At 47.8% G+C, this 17,583-nt stretch overlaps 7 protein-coding genes across 7 annotated transcripts; 4 read left to right on the top strand and 3 right to left on the bottom strand.

Moving 5' to 3' along the window:
* Positions 1–1,765: 1,765 nt before the first annotated feature.
* On the bottom strand, positions 1,766–2,972 carry BP5553_06888 (uncharacterized protein; the record flags this gene model as incomplete). The annotated part of the gene is made up of 8 exons (XM_032015511.1): positions 1,766–2,025; positions 2,074–2,157; positions 2,209–2,235; positions 2,428–2,535; positions 2,582–2,630; positions 2,676–2,742; positions 2,803–2,864; positions 2,913–2,972. The coding sequence occupies 8 exons, from the start codon at positions 2,970–2,972 to the stop codon at positions 1,766–1,768; spliced, it is 717 nt and encodes a 238-aa protein (XP_031868932.1).
* Positions 2,973–4,117: 1,145 nt separating this feature from the next.
* BP5553_06887 (uncharacterized protein) lies at positions 4,118–4,895 on the top strand (the record flags this gene model as incomplete). Its single annotated transcript, XM_032015510.1, has 3 exons — positions 4,118–4,288; positions 4,401–4,435; positions 4,649–4,895. The coding sequence occupies 3 exons, from the start codon at positions 4,118–4,120 to the stop codon at positions 4,893–4,895; spliced, it is 453 nt and encodes a 150-aa protein (XP_031868931.1).
* A 1,213-nt stretch (positions 4,896–6,108) lies between these two features.
* On the top strand, positions 6,109–7,604 carry BP5553_06886 (uncharacterized protein; the record flags this gene model as incomplete). Its single annotated transcript, XM_032015509.1, has 3 exons — positions 6,109–6,790; positions 6,847–6,981; positions 7,033–7,604. The coding sequence occupies 3 exons, from the start codon at positions 6,109–6,111 to the stop codon at positions 7,602–7,604; spliced, it is 1,389 nt and encodes a 462-aa protein (XP_031868930.1).
* An 820-nt stretch (positions 7,605–8,424) lies between these two features.
* BP5553_06885 (Uncharacterized protein) lies at positions 8,425–10,220 on the bottom strand (the record flags this gene model as incomplete). Its single annotated transcript, XM_032015508.1, has 6 exons — positions 8,425–8,628; positions 8,680–8,785; positions 8,837–9,116; positions 9,171–9,483; positions 9,583–9,876; positions 9,924–10,220. The coding sequence occupies 6 exons, from the start codon at positions 10,218–10,220 to the stop codon at positions 8,425–8,427; spliced, it is 1,494 nt and encodes a 497-aa protein (XP_031868929.1).
* A 347-nt stretch (positions 10,221–10,567) lies between these two features.
* BP5553_06884 (Uncharacterized protein) lies at positions 10,568–11,869 on the top strand (the record flags this gene model as incomplete). The annotated part of the gene is made up of 1 exon (XM_032015507.1): positions 10,568–11,869. The coding sequence occupies one exon, from the start codon at positions 10,568–10,570 to the stop codon at positions 11,867–11,869; it is 1,302 nt and encodes a 433-aa protein (XP_031868928.1).
* Positions 11,870–12,562: 693 nt separating this feature from the next.
* Positions 12,563–13,022, bottom strand: BP5553_06883 (uncharacterized protein; the record flags this gene model as incomplete). Its single annotated transcript, XM_032015506.1, has 2 exons — positions 12,563–12,958; positions 13,008–13,022. The coding sequence occupies 2 exons, from the start codon at positions 13,020–13,022 to the stop codon at positions 12,563–12,565; spliced, it is 411 nt and encodes a 136-aa protein (XP_031868927.1).
* A 1,230-nt stretch (positions 13,023–14,252) lies between these two features.
* BP5553_06882 (Uncharacterized protein) lies at positions 14,253–17,462 on the top strand (the record flags this gene model as incomplete). The annotated part of the gene is made up of 6 exons (XM_032015505.1): positions 14,253–15,273; positions 15,324–15,887; positions 15,934–16,281; positions 16,326–16,380; positions 16,426–16,452; positions 16,502–17,462. 6 exons carry the CDS (start codon positions 14,253–14,255, stop codon positions 17,460–17,462), a joined length of 2,976 nt encoding a protein of 991 aa, XP_031868926.1.
* Between the last annotated feature and the right edge of the window lie 121 nt (positions 17,463–17,583).

The raw sequence follows: 17,583 nt of genomic DNA, 5'->3' as shown, positions 1-17,583 counted from the left end.
AGAGCAGGGGGTAATAGCTGTTGTAGCTTTTGACGCTCTCAACAGAACGATCGACAGTATAGCTAAACTTTAATATTTTTCTAACTGCAAGTCAAGCCCTTATAGAGAAATAGCTGAAGAACAATAGCAAACAGATTATAACTTTATATATTTATATGGTGGGGATTTAAGACCTCTAAACTATAAATATTTTTCGGCACACCGGTTTTTTCGGCACGCAGGGATGGACGTTAGTAGTTTTCTATTAATCCTCTTCTAGTTCATTAAACCCTCGATTCCTAGCTTGATGATGGTCCCCAAGGTGTATCCCGCTCTGCAGCGACCCCTTTCGTCGGACCAAAACATTACGTAGCCCGATAATTATAGAACGGACAAGCCACGAGGCGGCTGTGCTAAAGTGTATCTGTTCCATTAGTAAATAATTAGATGATAGTGTTATTGGGAGTGCTTACCCACAAAGCCGACACCCAACTTATTCGATGCCCCGGTTCGACAAAAAAGAGGATAAAGGCACTGAGACATCCTAAGGCGGCTGTCACAAGTGCTAAAACCAATTGATAATACCCTGATCCGCGCCGTGTATACCAGATTAAAAAGGCATATAAACTAGAAAGTCCGAGAAATTCACTCGCAAAGGATATCAAGCCGTACTTCAACATGGAGTCGCGATGTTGGGCCCGATCGAGCTGCACAACAATAAAGACAGACAGTCCGAGAAAGCCCCCGGATACACAGGCAATAACCCAGCGGAGATATCTGAATAATCCGGATTGGCCATGTATGCTGGGGATAAGCTTCCAAAGAAATCCGGCCTTGCTCTAATCAGCATAAGGTCTATGAATGTAGGAATACATGACGCCTACTTGTCTTATTAATAAGAATCTTCCAAATATAAGGAGGAGTATCTCAATCCATTTCTCATCCCATGTCAGAGAACAGATGAGCAGTGAGGTACTAAATCCAGCAGTAACAAAACATGTGAAACCATCGTCTAATACTGGCATTGACTTCCAGAGTGGAGAGGGACGAAGTTTTCTTATCTCCTTGTGTTGATGCCAATGGTCGCACAAGGTGAGTAAACAGGCAGCCATGGCTGTGGCTAGAGTGATCGATGATGCTGTGATGGATAAAATGCGTAGCAGATACATGATCTCGGTGAAAGTATGAGAAAGATGGCAAAGCATTTTGAGCAGACAGAGCAGACAGCCGTATTTATGATCAGGGAGTGGATCTGCTAGGATCTCCTATACAATATAACCAGGAGTGGGTAAGCAGCTCTGATGGGAGGGTCGTGCTCCCCGAGATGAGAACCAAAAGTGAGTCCTATAAGGCGATGAGTCAGGTAAAACGTGCTTATCTGTCGTGGTTTTTCTAGAGTCTTCTCATCAGCTTCCTCGGATTGCAATTACTATAACGCTTCCGGATTATAGTAACTACTAATCGGAGTAGTTTTCTTTTCTCGCCGTATAACTTCTACCGCTCTTTGAATAGGGCTAGGTGTCCGGTTAGGTTACCTACTATATTTCTAGTAGCTTTTTCTATAAGTATATTAAGCTCTTTGATTTCAGAGCTTCCATTGAAATCACCTTTCTCACTTGCTAGAAGCTTCCTTGGAGCGTTCTTATCGCGTCATCCATGCTAAAATATAGATCACGCTTCATATTTTTCAATAATTAAATAGATACTTATAAGAATAGAGTCGAAAAACACAGAACAAATAGAAGAGCACCACTGCCGCCGTCGTGTAGACATCAGGACAACAATATCACATCTCTCGTTGGCTCTTCCCCGCGTCTCCAGCTTCTACGTCTGATCCATCCATGTTTCTAAGCGTCTCCTCAGAAATGTCATTCTCTCCTCTCCTTCTCTTCCCTCGCCCCCTTCCCGTATCTGATTCTGTTGCGTCTCCGGTAGGGTCCCCAATCGCGAATTTTAATTCACCTTCTAAACGTCTTTTGTCAATCCTCAAGAGCTGATTGGCGCAGTGAGCATCGATTAGTTCCCTCTCTAGCTTCTTCCATTTACCTACATCAAGTAAGCAAGCGAATAGCCAAAGCATAGAGGTGTGCGTACGGTCCAATCGCTGGTTCGCCTCCCTAAGTTCTCCAATATGACCGCTAGCACCCGCGTATTCGGACTCGAGCCTGTGAAGCCGTTCTGAGAGTTCACTTAGCCGGCGTCTTATATACGCTCCTGAAGAAAACGTACCTCGCACACTATAAAGCGCCGCAATTTCTATATGGAATGAAGCCACTTGTCCTATTACAGGCTTTGATCAATATACTGGGATACGTAGGTGGGATACGTGAGAAAGTTGCAGCTTGCCTTGCATCCTCGCGTCATTTGACTGTAGTAGCGCGATATACTCTGTGTGAATGACATGAGCTAAAGTTTCTCACAAGACATATACCACAGAAGGATACTCACGAAGGGCGCCTTCCAATATACGGGGAATGAGTTCAAGGGTTTCAACATGGATAATTGAAGAGCCATTGGATGCTTTCTGGAGAATTCTCCAGAACACTGTACTTAACGCTGAAAGAGTCAGTATGTGTTATCTAGATAGATGTCGCATGTTCACCTCGAACCTGTGTAATCCGAGCATCCTCGCTAATATATGATATGGAATCCTGTATATTGTCAATTCCAGCAAAAGATCGTTGTAATTCACATACAGGCTCGGCCGTGAGATCAATCTCTTCATGTGAAACTAGCTCTCCGGCAAGATCACGACGTGCAGCCCTAGAGGAGGTCAGTCTGTTTTGGTTTATACTCCGCTCACAGATCACATGTAGGACGTACGCTGCGGCAGGTGGGATCTCTAGCATTTGCTCTGCTGTTGTGCTTGTGACTGCCGCAAAATGCTTTTCAAATTAACTCACACACATGTCAATGGTGTATCACAGACTTACTTCGACAGGCCCAGCGCCACGAGCGAGGTTGCTTGCTTGCTGCTGGACTGGTGAAGACATGCTGATTGTTTAATGAAGTAGAAGATGAGGGATAAAGTGTGTCGCTGGGAGTTCGCTGCTTTTTATACTGCCCGGCAGCCCATATGTAGAGCGTCAAGCGCACTTTGCCGGAACAAGCCCCTTCCTATGCCATTGACCTCTCCCTCCATGTGAGACCTGAAGTTTTAGCGCATCTGCAGCAATCCTTAAGTTTGATTTAGCTGTGTTGGTTGAGCAGATCCTACGTTAGCCTTCGGGTGCACGCAGGAGATGTTCAGCTTTCACACGCCAGCAACATCGCCGCCGCTTACATACGTCAGATCGAAGCATTAATGCCTGCAAGCAAGCGGCGGCCAAGGCTCTCTTGTTTTAGGGGACCAAATATCCTCCATATACCATCGTATCGTGGAAGAACTGCCGCGGTGTTTCCCCAAATTGCTTGTTAGTTTTGTATGGCGCTACTGACGATCAAAAGGCCCTTGTTGGGTTACATCGCACTACCCTCGGGGTGGCCGTCAGAAGAACTAGTGGCAATGCAGGTACTCCTTGGGCTGTTTCGATTGTGACATGTCTTCGAAGGAGGCATAGTTTAAGTCAACATCTATATATAGATAGCTAGGTCGAGCAGTGCATACTAGGAGTAAGGCATCTTCTACAGCGAGACTGCAAAGAGCTTCTAGGGCTGGTCCTAGTATTAAAGCGATAATGTAATTAAACTCACCACACGAGATTATTCAAGGGGAGACTTACTATGAACGTAGAAAGAGAGTCGGCTCACTAGAATTGGCCACGTAAAGATACGAAGGCGGTTCGTGAAGCCGTAAATAGCCCACGGTCTATTGAGATGTTGGCAAGCGCTATCTAGAATTATTCTGCCTTGACAAACCTTCGAAGTGGATACGCCCTCCGACCTATAGGCTTTTCGCTCCATCAAACTTTATCACGTGGGCCCCCTTTTCCAGCTCGGCTAATATTTTTGGATGTCCCTCAAGGCAATACTCAACTGTACAACTGGGAGCTGCTACTTGAGAGGAGAGAGCTAAATGCACGGAAGAATACTAGCCTATAACAGATGGATAGGGGCTAGACTCGCACTAAAGATTTCAGCATTCGCTCCAGAATTACCCGTCTGGGCGAGCGCGTACAATATTCAAGCCCTGGCCACAATGCTTGAAAATCACGGTTATGGTGCGCTCCTTGGTCTAGGAGCCGAAGAATTCCACCATAAGACGTTCTTCAACTCCCCGTACTCACCTTCTAGTTCTGGCTTAGTCGAACACTACCGCTACCAGCTGAGAGATATTGCAAACGCAGGTGAACCTCTAAAGGCGTGGAAAGTAAAGCGCCGTCGCTCGAGTGGACCATCTTAATCTCAGCCAACACAGCCCGGTCAGCTATTATTGAAGTGGAGACGAACGCTTTTCAAAGGTATGTCCTATCCATAGCTAGTCAACAAATGCCCTCACTCATTCCTTCAGGCAGCTGTAAGTAATATTTCCATGGATATACAAGCCCATCTACTCAAGCACGGTGAGCACCCCTCTTCGATACGAAAAACATGATTGAAGTCTTTTGGTAAATACTGTGTATAAGAAGCCATTAGTGTTCTGCTCCATTTCTTCAAAAAGTGGCTGACCTCCTGGTCATCATTACCAATTTTTCCTCGACCCTTCCCAACAGAAGCTACCGCCTTACAGCCCCCCGGCCTATCCCTTCGTCAACATGGGTCTAGGACCTTCTCGGCTGGACATGCTTGAGGCAAAAGCTCAGCACATGCTCATGACAACCACGAACACCCGCAAGGTGGAAATCATCTGCTCGCTCGTCCCCTTTACGGACGAAAAAGCCCAGGTTGCACGGCTAATGGCGCGTTATGATCTTAATAACTCTTCACACTCCACTGTAGACCTCGGAGCCCTCACGGAGAGTAGAGTGACCAACTGATGTTGTCAAACAAGGAAAAGGCTGAGCAGGTTTGGCGCAATTCCCACCGCGACATGCTCCTTGGGATTGGAATTGGAGACCACCATTGTTAGGCGATCCCGAAACGATCGCCCGCGATTTCCATGCCACCGTCAATGGGAGGTATAGTTGGGAAGAGTGGTCGACGGATTTCGAATTCCTAGATTATGTCTATCGAGCATTATGGTCAGATAGTCCTACCGTACCGTGTGCACCTCAGTTACTATTAGCGGGTTCAGAAAATCTGCTTCCTGCGAGGCTTTGATATAGCGTCTAAGAATGAAGTGTGGGCCTCGGGCGAGGTGTTGTCCGTTTTCAAAAGACTTCGTCGAAAATTAAGAAGAGGGGGGTTAGGTGTCCACGGTTTGGAGTAGGGCTTATAAATGCTAGCAAAATCCGAAACACATCCTAGTTAGAGCTCTAGGATGCTATTATTGATGTTGAGGATGCCGTTATTGAGATTGTTGATAAGGAAGCTGAAGTACTGCACAGCTGAGAACTTACACATACACATTACTCTCACGATTCACGATTCGCCGCAGCCTATTAATCGTAAGTTATATTTATTTTCCTCTTGAATTTCTCTCTATTCCCTTCTCTCCTTTCCGTTATCTCTCTCCTTCTTAACATCATCTGCTATTCACCATAGACAGCCTGTCCCCTGTCAACTCCCCTCCATAGTAAGATAACTATCCCGCACGCAAGGCTCATCACCCACTAGCGTCCGTTTTACCTCGATTGGGTCGAAGCATCAATTCCTACAGCAGGTGTTCTTCATGCAGCTAGCTGGTATTCTTCACGCCGAGCAGCGGGGATATTGGGAATCTGCCTTGACCCCCCTCCCGTCTGCTTCCGCTAGCTGGTATTCTTCATGCCGAGCAGTGGAGACATTTGGAATCTGCCTCGATCCCCCTCCCGTCTGCGGCCGATATTTTATGCCGAAAGATGGGCTGACCTGTGACCAGATGCCCCACTGCATGTTCGAAAGTTTGATTCTGGGAAGATAAGTAACAGGCATCCGCATCTTCATCACCAAGCAACATCTTTATCAGCACCTTCATTCCCATATATCCACGTTCATAATTGCCTTCATCACAACCTTCATCACAACCTTCATCACAACCTTCATCACAACCTTCATCACAACCTTCATCACAACCTTATCACTATCCATAATTGTTCAGCATACCACAACATGGCTATCCACAGGACCAGAGCACAAACAAAAACTTTACGATTAGAAATGGCAATCAATACCACTGCACCAGTTGAATCTCCAACCTCGGAGAGTCTCTCTAAAAACCGGCAAGTTTCGTCATGCAATGGAGTTCCCTCCAAAGCTCCGCCACCTTTGGAAAGCCCCTCTGAAGACCAAACCACTCCGGAGGGTCCAGCTAAGGATCGGCAACTAGCGGAAGGCCCTATAAATGACCTATTAGCGGGAGAAGTTCCCGAAGATCTGCTGGCCGTGGGAACTCCCTCCGAAGAGCAACCAACTACGGAAGGTCCACCTGCTGGAGAAGCTCCTTTTGAGACCACACCTGCGAGGGAGTCCTTAACACCTCCGCTGCAATTAGGGAGTCCCTCCAAAAGCCAACCAACTACGGAAGTCCAGGTTTGCCGGCCTACGGAAGGTCTTACAACAAACCAGCACACGGAGAAACATCCATCAACTTTAGAAAGTCTCTCTAATGGCGAGTGTACTGCAAAAAGCCCTACAACGGGCTTATTACAGGGAGAAATTCCGAAAGCGCCGACAGAAAGTTCCTCCCAAGACCAATCAACGGCCGAAGGCCCATCTAAAGACCACATAGTAGAGAGTCTTCCAATTGTTAAGCTAGCTGTAGAAGCTCTGCCAAGTCCAGGAGAGCAATTAGGTAAACTCCCTTTCGGTATCCGGGTATTCTCGTTCCTATAGCTAATTCAGATCAAGAGCCCCAAAAGGACTTGCTACCCAATCCACCAAGTTCTAATACCGTTAAGGATACCTCCCAGCCTAAAGGTGCGAATCCTCTAAAGAGCCTTCGGATTCTACGTGAACCGACTACAGTGCGGAAAGACGTTCCTAGTAAGTTGCGCTTAATATATACGGAGTATATTGGCTAATTCATTTTTTAAGTAATTTGCATCGACTCTGACGATGACGGCGATTTCGTAGAGATCCTGCCTTCTCGGCAACCCCATGTTCATCTCTCTAAAAGAAAGGCTTCATCTTCGCCGGAGCCGTTCAAATACAATGGCGAACGGATGCTATCTAAACGGCTCAAACTTATAGCAGAAGAAAAGACCAACCTCCTAGCCCCCGGCTCCACCAAAGCTGAAGACGAATCCAAGAGCCGACGCAAATCACACACACATTACAAGTTTTCGGAACATGATCTTAGCAAGTTTAAAACCATTTTAGACAGATGTGAGGGTCTCACCAGACTCTTCACACAACAAACAGAGTGTATTGGATTACTTGAGGCTCTCGACATCGAAAGTAGTATAGCAATTGCCAAAATATCGGCTGATTCTATGTCGAGAAACATACAGATCCGGAACCAACTTGGAGATATAGAGGAGAAAAAAAGCGCGAAGTCTGCTGAACTACGTCGAACTACATTTTCTACTATCCAGGAGGGGACTTCAATAAAGCAAGACCTTGCGAGTTGGTATACGAAAGAACAGAAGGGTAACCGAGCGTATTAAAAAGTCTCGTTGAGATATTCAAGCTTTGACATCTGTCGCAAGCCTATCCCTTACCTTAGATCAAAGCCGCCGACGTGGTCAATTTATCGGACAACAATGGAAATGGGTCGCTATTGCACATTTCAAGATGTCCTCTCTTCAATATGTACACACTCTACGTTCACTTAGCGAACGAACCCACCATCTGAGCAACTTCTCGACTGAGGTATCTGAGCAACTTCTCGACTGAGGTAGACTACACGTTGTTCCTGATTGAGGAGGCGCTCTCTCAACAGTCTCCGCCTAGCACTGCAGCATCGCCATGCTCCCTTGCAGAATTAGAACCGGCCGGTGACGATAGTACGGCGTTGCGAGATACCCAAATCCTCGACCCTCCCGACCAAAGTATCGCGTACGATGTAGAAAATCTCACAGACGGGAAAGTGGCCGACGGCCTTTGGGAAGATTGCTTTTCATAATTAGCATAATAATGATTTATTACCACCTGAACCTAAAATAGACCTGACGATTCCAGGAACCCCTATGATCCCAGGGGTCTCCATGATCCTGGGAACCTGGCGCTACATCGGCAAGTGCCCACCAAGCTCGACAGCGCCTTTGATCTCGCGCTTTTGTTTGGTGTAGAAGAGATGAACATTTTTCATAGATTTCTACCTAGCAGCCATCTTGGCTCGAGATATAGGCCAAAGTCTAGGTCAGTCTGTGAGTCGGGCGTTTCCTGATATTCGAGGTTCCCGTTATTATTTCTATCTCTCTGGGAGTTACCTCTCCCATTCTCATTCCCGCTCCCTGCACGAGATTCATTGCTCGTAACATATCCCTAAATCTTCTCGCTCGCACCTCCCCTCTTCTGAACATAGACGGGCCACGAGTGTGCCAGAGCTGTGAAATTGGCCTGGTACTTCCACACGTTCTTAGAGTCAACCTGACAAATGTCGTAATCACGCACCAAGGAGGCTGCTGTCTTCAATATTTGCATTCTCGCAAAGTGACGTCCCGGACATTCGTTGTATCCAGCGGAGAACTGCTTATGTTAGCTCACAATCAAGTTCCTGTAGGTTCCGCGGCGACTTACTACCAACCAGTTCTTTACCAGCTCCTTCGTATCTCCTGACATCCAACGTTCTGGGTTCCACTCGTGGGCGTCGGCTCCCCAGATCTCCTTCGATGAATGTACCACACTAGAGAGTGTTAGCTTACCTAGAAATAGACTCTCTATCTCATGCACTTACTGCGAAGAAACGCTTAAAATCGTCCCCTCTCGAAAATGGCGGCCAGCGATAGTGATCCCGTCTTTTGGCGCTATGCGAGGCAGGCCCATGGTCGTAGGACTAAAAATGCGCAACGCTTCTTTGATACAAGCTTTGAAATAAGGCAGCTGCTCGGCGTCATGGAACGAAACAACGCGGTCCAGACATAAACCTCGAGCTTGGGCGGCGTCAATCTCGGTACGGACCTTTAGCCATGCTTCGGGATGTTGGATCATGTGATAAACAAAGCTCTGAATCGCGGCTATTGTACGGTCTTAGTCAGTCAAGGATAAAGGGGGGACGGGGGGATACGTACAGGAAACTGGTTCTGCGCCTGCTCCAACATTGACATTAGCTTGCGCCTCGATCCCCCGGAGGCTCAACTTGTCAGGATTCTTCTTGTTGGCATCTAGCCAATGCGAGAGCATATCATAACGAGCATCAGCATTGTTCATTCGCTTCTTAATAGCGGCCGACGTAGTTTTAAAGAGCTGGCCCATAGGTAGAAGCAAAATCCGACTGTTAAGGGGATTAACAAGGATACGCAAAGGGACTATGAAGAAACCCGCGGCCGCTGCAAACTTGCTTAACGCTACGTTGTTCCTTAGTGTCCCGCCAATATCGCGTCCCTAGAGAAGTTAGTATTACTCTCTTAGGCGAACTTGTTGACTAGCATTAGCTAAAGTTTAACGGGAAAAGGTGGGTGAGCACAGCTAAAGATAACATACTGCTTTTATAAAGCCAAACGACTCCGAGAAGAAGGCAGAACCTATGTTGTCAAATGTCGTGTATGTTATGAATCTGTCTAGATTCATCGGCTCCTGGTTTTCCGCGTACATGTCCATCCAACAGAGCAAGCCCCCAATGTTCTCATCGATGTCCGGCTCCGATTTAAGAACTTGTGACAGAGCATAACCCGGAGCGAAGTGCTTCGAAAGAGCTATCTTCTTCTTGGGATCTGTCGCTGACATGGGATTCTGGAATCGGAAGTCGGGGACCGCTGTTACACGATACCAGCCACCCTGTATATGTTGTTAGTGGAATATTAACAAAGAGAGCTCTAACTGACCTTGTGTAGATTTGGACGGAGAAGCAACGTGGATGCATCTGGATGACTAACACTGACCTCATTAGGGGCAATGCGAACAAAGTGTCCATGTTTCTCATGGAGAGCCTTGAGACGCAAGTTCTGTCTTCCTTCGAGGATATACCACACGTGCCAGAGCCGAGTAATAGATGCCCAGAACGGGCCCGGAACATCCGACAAGTCGGACAAATAATAACGATGCAGAGCAATGCTAACAAGGAGTACCATGAGTTCAATGATAAGACCAGGCCAGGAGACCAACACTTTCCAGGGATCCATCTTTGTGTGGAAAAGAAGATGAGAGATGGGAGATGGGATAAAGCAGGACGAAGACCCACACAACAGATGATCGACCTAAATCGATGATCTGACCGGTCGTCGATCGGTTAGCTAGTGGGTCCGACCTCCATAGCTGGTACCCACCAGCTTATTCGCTAGCCTAAGAACTCGTAGATACTACAAGTCATCGTTGTTAATTATCAGGGCGAGATGATCGCGTTGGTTTGTGCTAGGATAGAAGGTTACGTTTGCAATGTGAAAACAAAAGTATTTATATACATAGTGTCAATTGTTTGGACTCACCTGAAACTACGACCGATCTTTTACACAGCTTTCGTTACAACACCATGGCCAACGAAACGGCAAACAGCAATAATACTCGGGACGACGCAGGTACCAATATGTACAATGATAAGTGGTTCTTTCCAGAAGAGCTAAGACACGGCCTGGAAACCTTTGACCTCCCGGACAGAATCATCGATGAGAGTCTTGCTTGCGCCTGGGAGTATTCTAGATGTGTTATACCCGAGTGGACCAATTGGGATAGATACTTGGCTTTCAATCGAACTATCATAATTGCTATCATCGCTGAATTTCGCGGCGACTTGATCCCAGAGGACAGTAGTAAAGATGTTGTCGGTTATGATTTGGAGGAGCTTCTCAGCACTCTATTTAGTGGAACTCCAATGCACGAGGATATGTCCCGCGAGTTTAGGGCATTTTTGCTCATATCGGCGGAGAAATCCAGCAAGAGACTGGACTCTGAACTCTTCAGTCGCTATCTGAACGCCCTGGTAAAGTCTCCACAGGGCTGGTTTCGCCTCCGCGATTGTGACGCACTAGCTCGGTATACGATTGCCAGCGCGCTGGCATGCAACGATTTCAACGACATCCTATTCAGCGAGGATCAGTGGCAGCTTATCGCAGAGCTGAGCAATACCCTTTATGACGCCGTGGCCTTTTACAAGCACCGAGCCGAGGGCGAGACGAATAGCACTTTCGGATACGTTGGGGGCGAGACGCGGGTAGAGAGCTATCGGCTATACCGAGAGGTTCTCTGGGCGCTGGATGTTGCATGGGCGCGCGATCCGGCGAAACGCTGCGTCCTTAATTTCACCAGATTCTTCGGAGGCCCAATCCACATGACAACGCGAAGGTATCGGTTCGTAGAGGACGGGTTGGTCATCGGAAAGCCAGAGACCGAGGGAGTGGTGAAATTGGCCCGCGACAACGTCAAACTCTGGAACAGGGTCGAAGAAATTGCTACACAGCCGGTCAAAGATGAACGCTACGCGGAAGTTATTGCGCAGTCCGATAAGCTTATGTTTCCTGGATTCTGTGGCCTTCTACAAAGCAGTGCCAAGAAGCATTGTCCTCGTTGCTCTCACGCAGCTTCCAATAGCTCCAAAGCCATTAAGCAGTTCGGGGGCGTTCGACTGTGTGACGAGTGCAAAGAAGAATGGCGGTCATATATGCGGGCATTTCCTGTGCGATTTGTGGCCGCTTTCCCAGAAATCGTACAGATCAGTCCTAGCCTCATCGCGAACAGTAAGAAAATAAATGTCGAAGTGCCGGCGTCTATTGATATTTCTGCTGGTTTAAAGATGCTGAAAGTATCCGAAGTTGGAGATATGTATAATAGTGATTAGACTTTCGCAGTACTTAAGTTTATAGTCAATTAAAATTGTGCGAAATTCCCAGTAATTATCATTGTTTCCATTTGTGTGGCCCATTCCAGTATCCGCCTCGTCCAGATATTCTGCAAGTTTTCCTTACGTGGTTATAACGCCTGGGACGTCTTCACCGTCAAAGTCTACTATCGATTGAAGCAATCGAGCGGAGAGGTGCAACATCTCCGTAGCATAAAGGGCAGATCCATCTAATGCTTGGAAACGGTACGCATAGGAGTGGACGTGTGATCTTGATTGAAGAGCCTCGATTTCATTATGTAGCAGAGCCCTGTATTTTCTTTCTCGTCCATTTATCGCATATCGTGAGGATTAAAACATGTGGCAATATCATGGTAAGGGCTATACTATTTGAAATTCGAGGTACTAATAGGATAAGAGCGCGGATGTGACAGTCATGGAAATATGAGTAGTTCTTGGTTAGGGTTGATGTTGCAAGAAGGAAGCTGGCGGTAGAAAATACTAATAACTAATCGTGATTATTGCGACGGTAACGGACACAAAAAGAGTAATCCAAGACTAGCACATGTTTGGCTTTCCATTTCTCCATCAAGGACGTAAAGCCAGAATGCATCATGTAAAAGCTAGTAGACGTGCTTCACCAGATGCGTAGACAGTTTATTCAACTCGCAATGCGCATCTTCGTATCGACTATCAATCACCTCCTTTGAGCCCTGCTGTACCGTCCCGGTCCTTCGATGACGTGTAAAGCAGCACAATTACAGCCTCTAAAGTCTCCACCATTATTTTCGCCCTCCTCAGATCCTCAGATATGGCCAGACTTGTATTGGACGCAAGCTGGCATTGTTTCATGATCTGTTCACAACTTTGTGTTGAGTATGCTAATGCTTCAATATACTCGTTAAGCTGAGATTGAAGGCGTCGAGTCCGTCGCTTCTCTCGTTCAAACTTAACGCGCACAACGGAGAGTTCTTGCTCGGAAGTGTTCGCGCGCTGCTGCCAGTCGTAGGCATCTGCAGCATTAACCGTCTTCAATGTTGGCGTTTGGGGGTCTTCCTCAACAATTTCCACCGTGGGAATGAGCTCCGGCTAGATGTAGGTCAGTAAACCATCGCTATTCTTATGTGAGGCCGCTTACCGAGGATGAAGTCATATTGCTAGACAGATCAGGTCTCCTATATTGCTCCGGTTCCTCAGGGTCCAAATTCCATTAGTTCACAAGTACTGCCTTTTATGAACTGTTGCTAGGAGGAGGTGGTCTATCACCATCAAAGTCGCCCACCGCACTCCACCGTAGATGATCCTTGGCGGATCATCACCCAACATATATCTGCTGCTTGAGATGGTCCGAAGGCGGGCTAAATCAGCCCTCTCCAGTCTTTAATAACCACCAGCGCGATTCCCTCCCGAAATTGATCTCAGCATAACGAGCTCCTTTAAACAAGATATCCATTACCAGCGAGTGAAAGCTGAGAGAATCACACAGGTACGCCCAATGCTACCAGCTGCATTAGATCGCCAGCTAATACTCCTAGCTAGTCATGTGTCTCGTTATCTGGGTTAAAAGGGTTGATGAAGCCCGCTATCAGCGGAGACGAGCACGTATTGTTGAGAAGTGCCGGCGTCGATATCCTCGAGTGGCTTCCATGCTTTTTGGGCGAGAGGACCCACCTCAATATGATGGAAATCCCGCCCCTCTGCAGGGCGATACGGTCCATACCAGACCAACAACCCAGAGACCTGACTCTCTCACACTCCCCGCTTACAAAGGCTATCGCAGACCACGGCAGGCCACAGTATGAAGGAATTGAAGGATGAGAACGCTATGGTGGATGGAACCACGGGATCGGGTGCGGGGGTGAGAGTGACAATCCTTATTGAATAAACTGGCTTTTTCCTACATGACCATATACCGCTATGACAAATGTGATTACGTATGGAACCCTGTTAAGATTATAAGCTACCACTGATTACCCCGTATACCGGTCACCCAGGCCTATTCGGTGAACAGGGCGGGTAGTTCAGGTATTCTAACGGTATGGTGGCTTGAATAGGCCGTGCCCTGCCAAGCCCGACTCGGCAATAAGTGGCAGTCTACAACTTTATTTATTAGCGCCTCCACCATTGGTGGATAACAGCCCACGCTAAAAATGACGACTACACGAGGATGATCTCTTTTCAAGGGATGATCTGGCTGTTAGGATCATCTCTATCCATTGGCCCAACCTTTCGAGTCCTCACCCTTGGTATGATCTGGATATCCCTTCAGCCCTCCTTTCTTCTGCTGGAATAATCAAGGCTAGTGCCATGGATATGATTCTCGTCTTAAGATGGGGTTATTTCCCTGCTTCTACAGCTCTCTGAGAAGCCTCGTCATATCGTCATGTGCACTCATCGGCAGTGGCTACGTGTTCACAGAGACGAAAATGGGTTCACCTTGCAGTACGGAAACCGTCTCGGCAACATCACGAACTCTCTTCCCCACCCTGCGAAGCAATACCCATCCATGGTTTTCTTCGTTGGCAAACAGGCCAAATCGCAAGCGCTGCGAGCTCTCTTCCCGGGGACCAACATATCCAGTTGTCGAAAATATGGTATCGCGAACATATGCGCCGATCCAAGGACGACAAACGATGACCATCCCATCCTCATTGCTGATACCACTCCTGATTATGCGCAAACCAACGTGAGGGGGAAGGTTGTCTGCCATGAGACAATCAATCATCCAATAGCCTGGCCAAACGACGAGAACGGCCCACCTACACAGCAGGGCCTAACCGATCATCTCCACGCCAGACTACTGTCATTGTTCGTCGACGTGCTGTGTATATTCGCGCAGGACTGTGGCGGCTTAGATGGTGTAGTCGAGAGGCTTGCGTCCTGGGCAGCATTGGGATCTGCGTCTAGCCTGCCAAGTAGCACTCGCCCCCGGTTGCTTGTTGTCACTTGCGTTCCTGGACATGCCTTTGACTCAGAAGCTCTACGCTTTCGTCTCAGAGTTTTGGCTGATCCTAAGTTCGCAGAATCGTTCTCGTCCTTGAACTTAGTGAATCGTCTAGGGTCAAAGCACCGTCCTTCTCCAGCACTGTTCAGCGGCCTGGGGGAGGCCCTACGCCACGAAACCGGTCTGGCGCGTCTCGGGCGAGTTAATACTCATACCTTATTTTCTATGATCCACATCACGGCATTCTTTGAAATAGCCTTACGCAATATTGCAACATCACCACTACACACATTTGACTTTATCAAGAGCTCGAGAGAGGAAAGTCTGGTCCCCCCCAACCTTTCGACTCACCTCAAGTCGTTTATGGCCCTGAGTCTCGAACACAGGTTGCCTGATAATATCCTTTGGGTGTTTATTGGTTCCGCTATAATTATGGACGGTTTTGCTACTGATATGCACTGTAAGTGTTGTGCTAGTCGTGAACCCCTAGACGCGCTAACTATAGCTGAGTGTTTAATCCTTCGGAGGTCTTTCGTACTTTATACCGCCAAGCCTGTGTCGTTGGAACTCATGAATTTGCGAGCTCCAAACAGCTATCTATCCAATTGATATGCGGCGACATCGAGTCGCACATAATATCGATGTTTTCCTCTATGAAGTCCACCGGCCAGTCCGCTGCCGCTCTCCGTCAACAATGCCTGCAGCAAGACAGACAATACTGGCGGCTTTTGAAATCTAACGTCGATTGCTTCATCTGCCTTCAAAGAAAACCGGAACACCTAATGGAGTGCGGCCATGGCATATGCGACTTCTGCGTCTCTATCCGTAATTTCAGCAAGCCGACAGAGGGCCGCGAGTACTGCTACGACATCAGCAGCTGCCCCCAGTGTCAGGCTGGGATCCGCTTCCAGGCAAGAATACTGCCGCCAACATGCCGGGTAAGATTCCTAGCCGTTGACGGAGGGGGTTCCAGAGGCGTCGTACCACTAGGGTTCATGGAGGAGTTGCGGCAAGCGCTTGGATTAGACTATCCAGTCCAGGAGAACTTCGACTATTCTATTGGAACAAGCTCAGGTAAGCTATAAATGCTCCTCTCGGTTCTTATTTTAATATATAATAGGGGGTATTGCAACCATCGGCCTCTTTGGGAAGAATTGGAGCCCGACGGAATGCCTTATATTCTTTCAAAAATTTGCGAGGATTATCTTCCCACGCAAGGCCGTTGCCTGGTATTCAATCTGCGCAATGATCCGGCGTATCCGTGCGTTTTACCTTGATGATGGTAAGTATGATGCAGCCGTCTTGGAAGACGCTCTGAAGGAGGCTCTTGGGAATGGCCTGATATTTGGTCCCGTGGGATTGAGAACGTCCGGGATGAGATATGCCGTTACTGCAACTACGATATCTGACGCGACACTATGCCTGATCTCGAACTACAACGGTGAGGGCCAGCATGGCAAAAATACAAGTGTGTTGAATACCATTCAGGTCTATCCTTAGCTAACGTGTTAGGATATAAACACCTTCGGGCGGCACAGGCAACCGAGGAGATATTACTTTGGGAAGCGTACGTGTACCGTGCGATGAAGTGGTACTTGCTGACAACTGGTAGGGCAAGATGCACGACTGCAGCACCTAGGTAAATCTAACAGCGAAAGATATGACATAATTAAAGCTGACGAACCCAGTTACTTCAAACCTAAACACCTCCCCTCATTTGGTACATTGCAGGATGGCGGCCTAAAGTACAACAACCCTGTGCGACCCGGCCTACTTGAAGTCCGGCGTACCTGTAACAATAGTGATTGTGACCTCGTCCTCTCAATTGGGACAGGATTCGAGCAAAAGCTCATGTCGCCAGTAGCTTCAAACGTGCGGAATCTTCTTCAGGATGGGGCAATGGCCCGGTTTTATCGGGCAGCCATGCAGTCACTGTCTCTGAATGGCCAGATCAGCTGGGAAGACCACTGGTCTGGCTTAGAGGAGGACGTAAAGAGACGGCAGTTCCGTCTAAATTTGCCTTTGGTAGGAAGTGAACCCAAGATTGACGACGTGGGCAAGATGCAAAATCTCCAGGATCAAATAAGGTATCATCTTGGTGATATTAAGGGTATTGCCCGGGCTTTCAAGGCAGTAACTTTCTTCTTTGAGCTCGACGGGCCTCCGGAGGACCAAGGGGGGCGCTTTTGCTGTCATGGCTCCATCCTCTCTCGGAGCCCGGACAGCCGTGATCTTGTCCAGAATATCGGCCGCGGCTACCCTTACGCGCGATTCTTCAACCACGACGTCTCCCTTGGATTTCTTAGCGCAAGCGATATCTGTCAGCTTTGCGGGCGTTTCCAGAAAGCTGTCACGTTCTACGTACGCCATCCCTCCGATCAGGTAAACCTGCAGCTCGTCTTCAACAGCCTCTTCTGCCGAAGCATTAGCGGGTTCCCACAACCTATACAATGGTTTATCGACAGACAGAAGCTGAATGCGAAATTCGGACAGCCCGACCACAAGAGCAGAATTGAGCACTCTAGGGACCTCTCCTGTAGCTGTGAGCTTCGACGTCGCCGGGAAGTCTCAGTCCCCGCTACAGACACCAGAAAACGCTGTGCCGTTACCTTGCCGAGAAGAACACGTAAGAAGCGGCGTTATTTGTAATTAGTATTTATAATAGAGCCTTTAAGCACTTTCTCAGTAATCGCACTATCTTTTTTCAGTAAGCATGAAGCGAACCATCCTTGCAGAATATATTAAGGCTTCCTTCATCTAAAATGTATAA

The sequence above is a fragment of the Venustampulla echinocandica genome, assembly GCF_003357145.1.
Source record: "Venustampulla echinocandica strain BP 5553 chromosome Unknown scaffold_4, whole genome shotgun sequence".
Classification (NCBI taxonomy): Eukaryota; Fungi; Ascomycota; class Leotiomycetes; order Helotiales; family Pleuroascaceae; genus Venustampulla; species Venustampulla echinocandica.
Note: the sequence above shows the minus strand (reverse complement) of the source record. Positions and strands in the feature narration are given on the sequence as shown.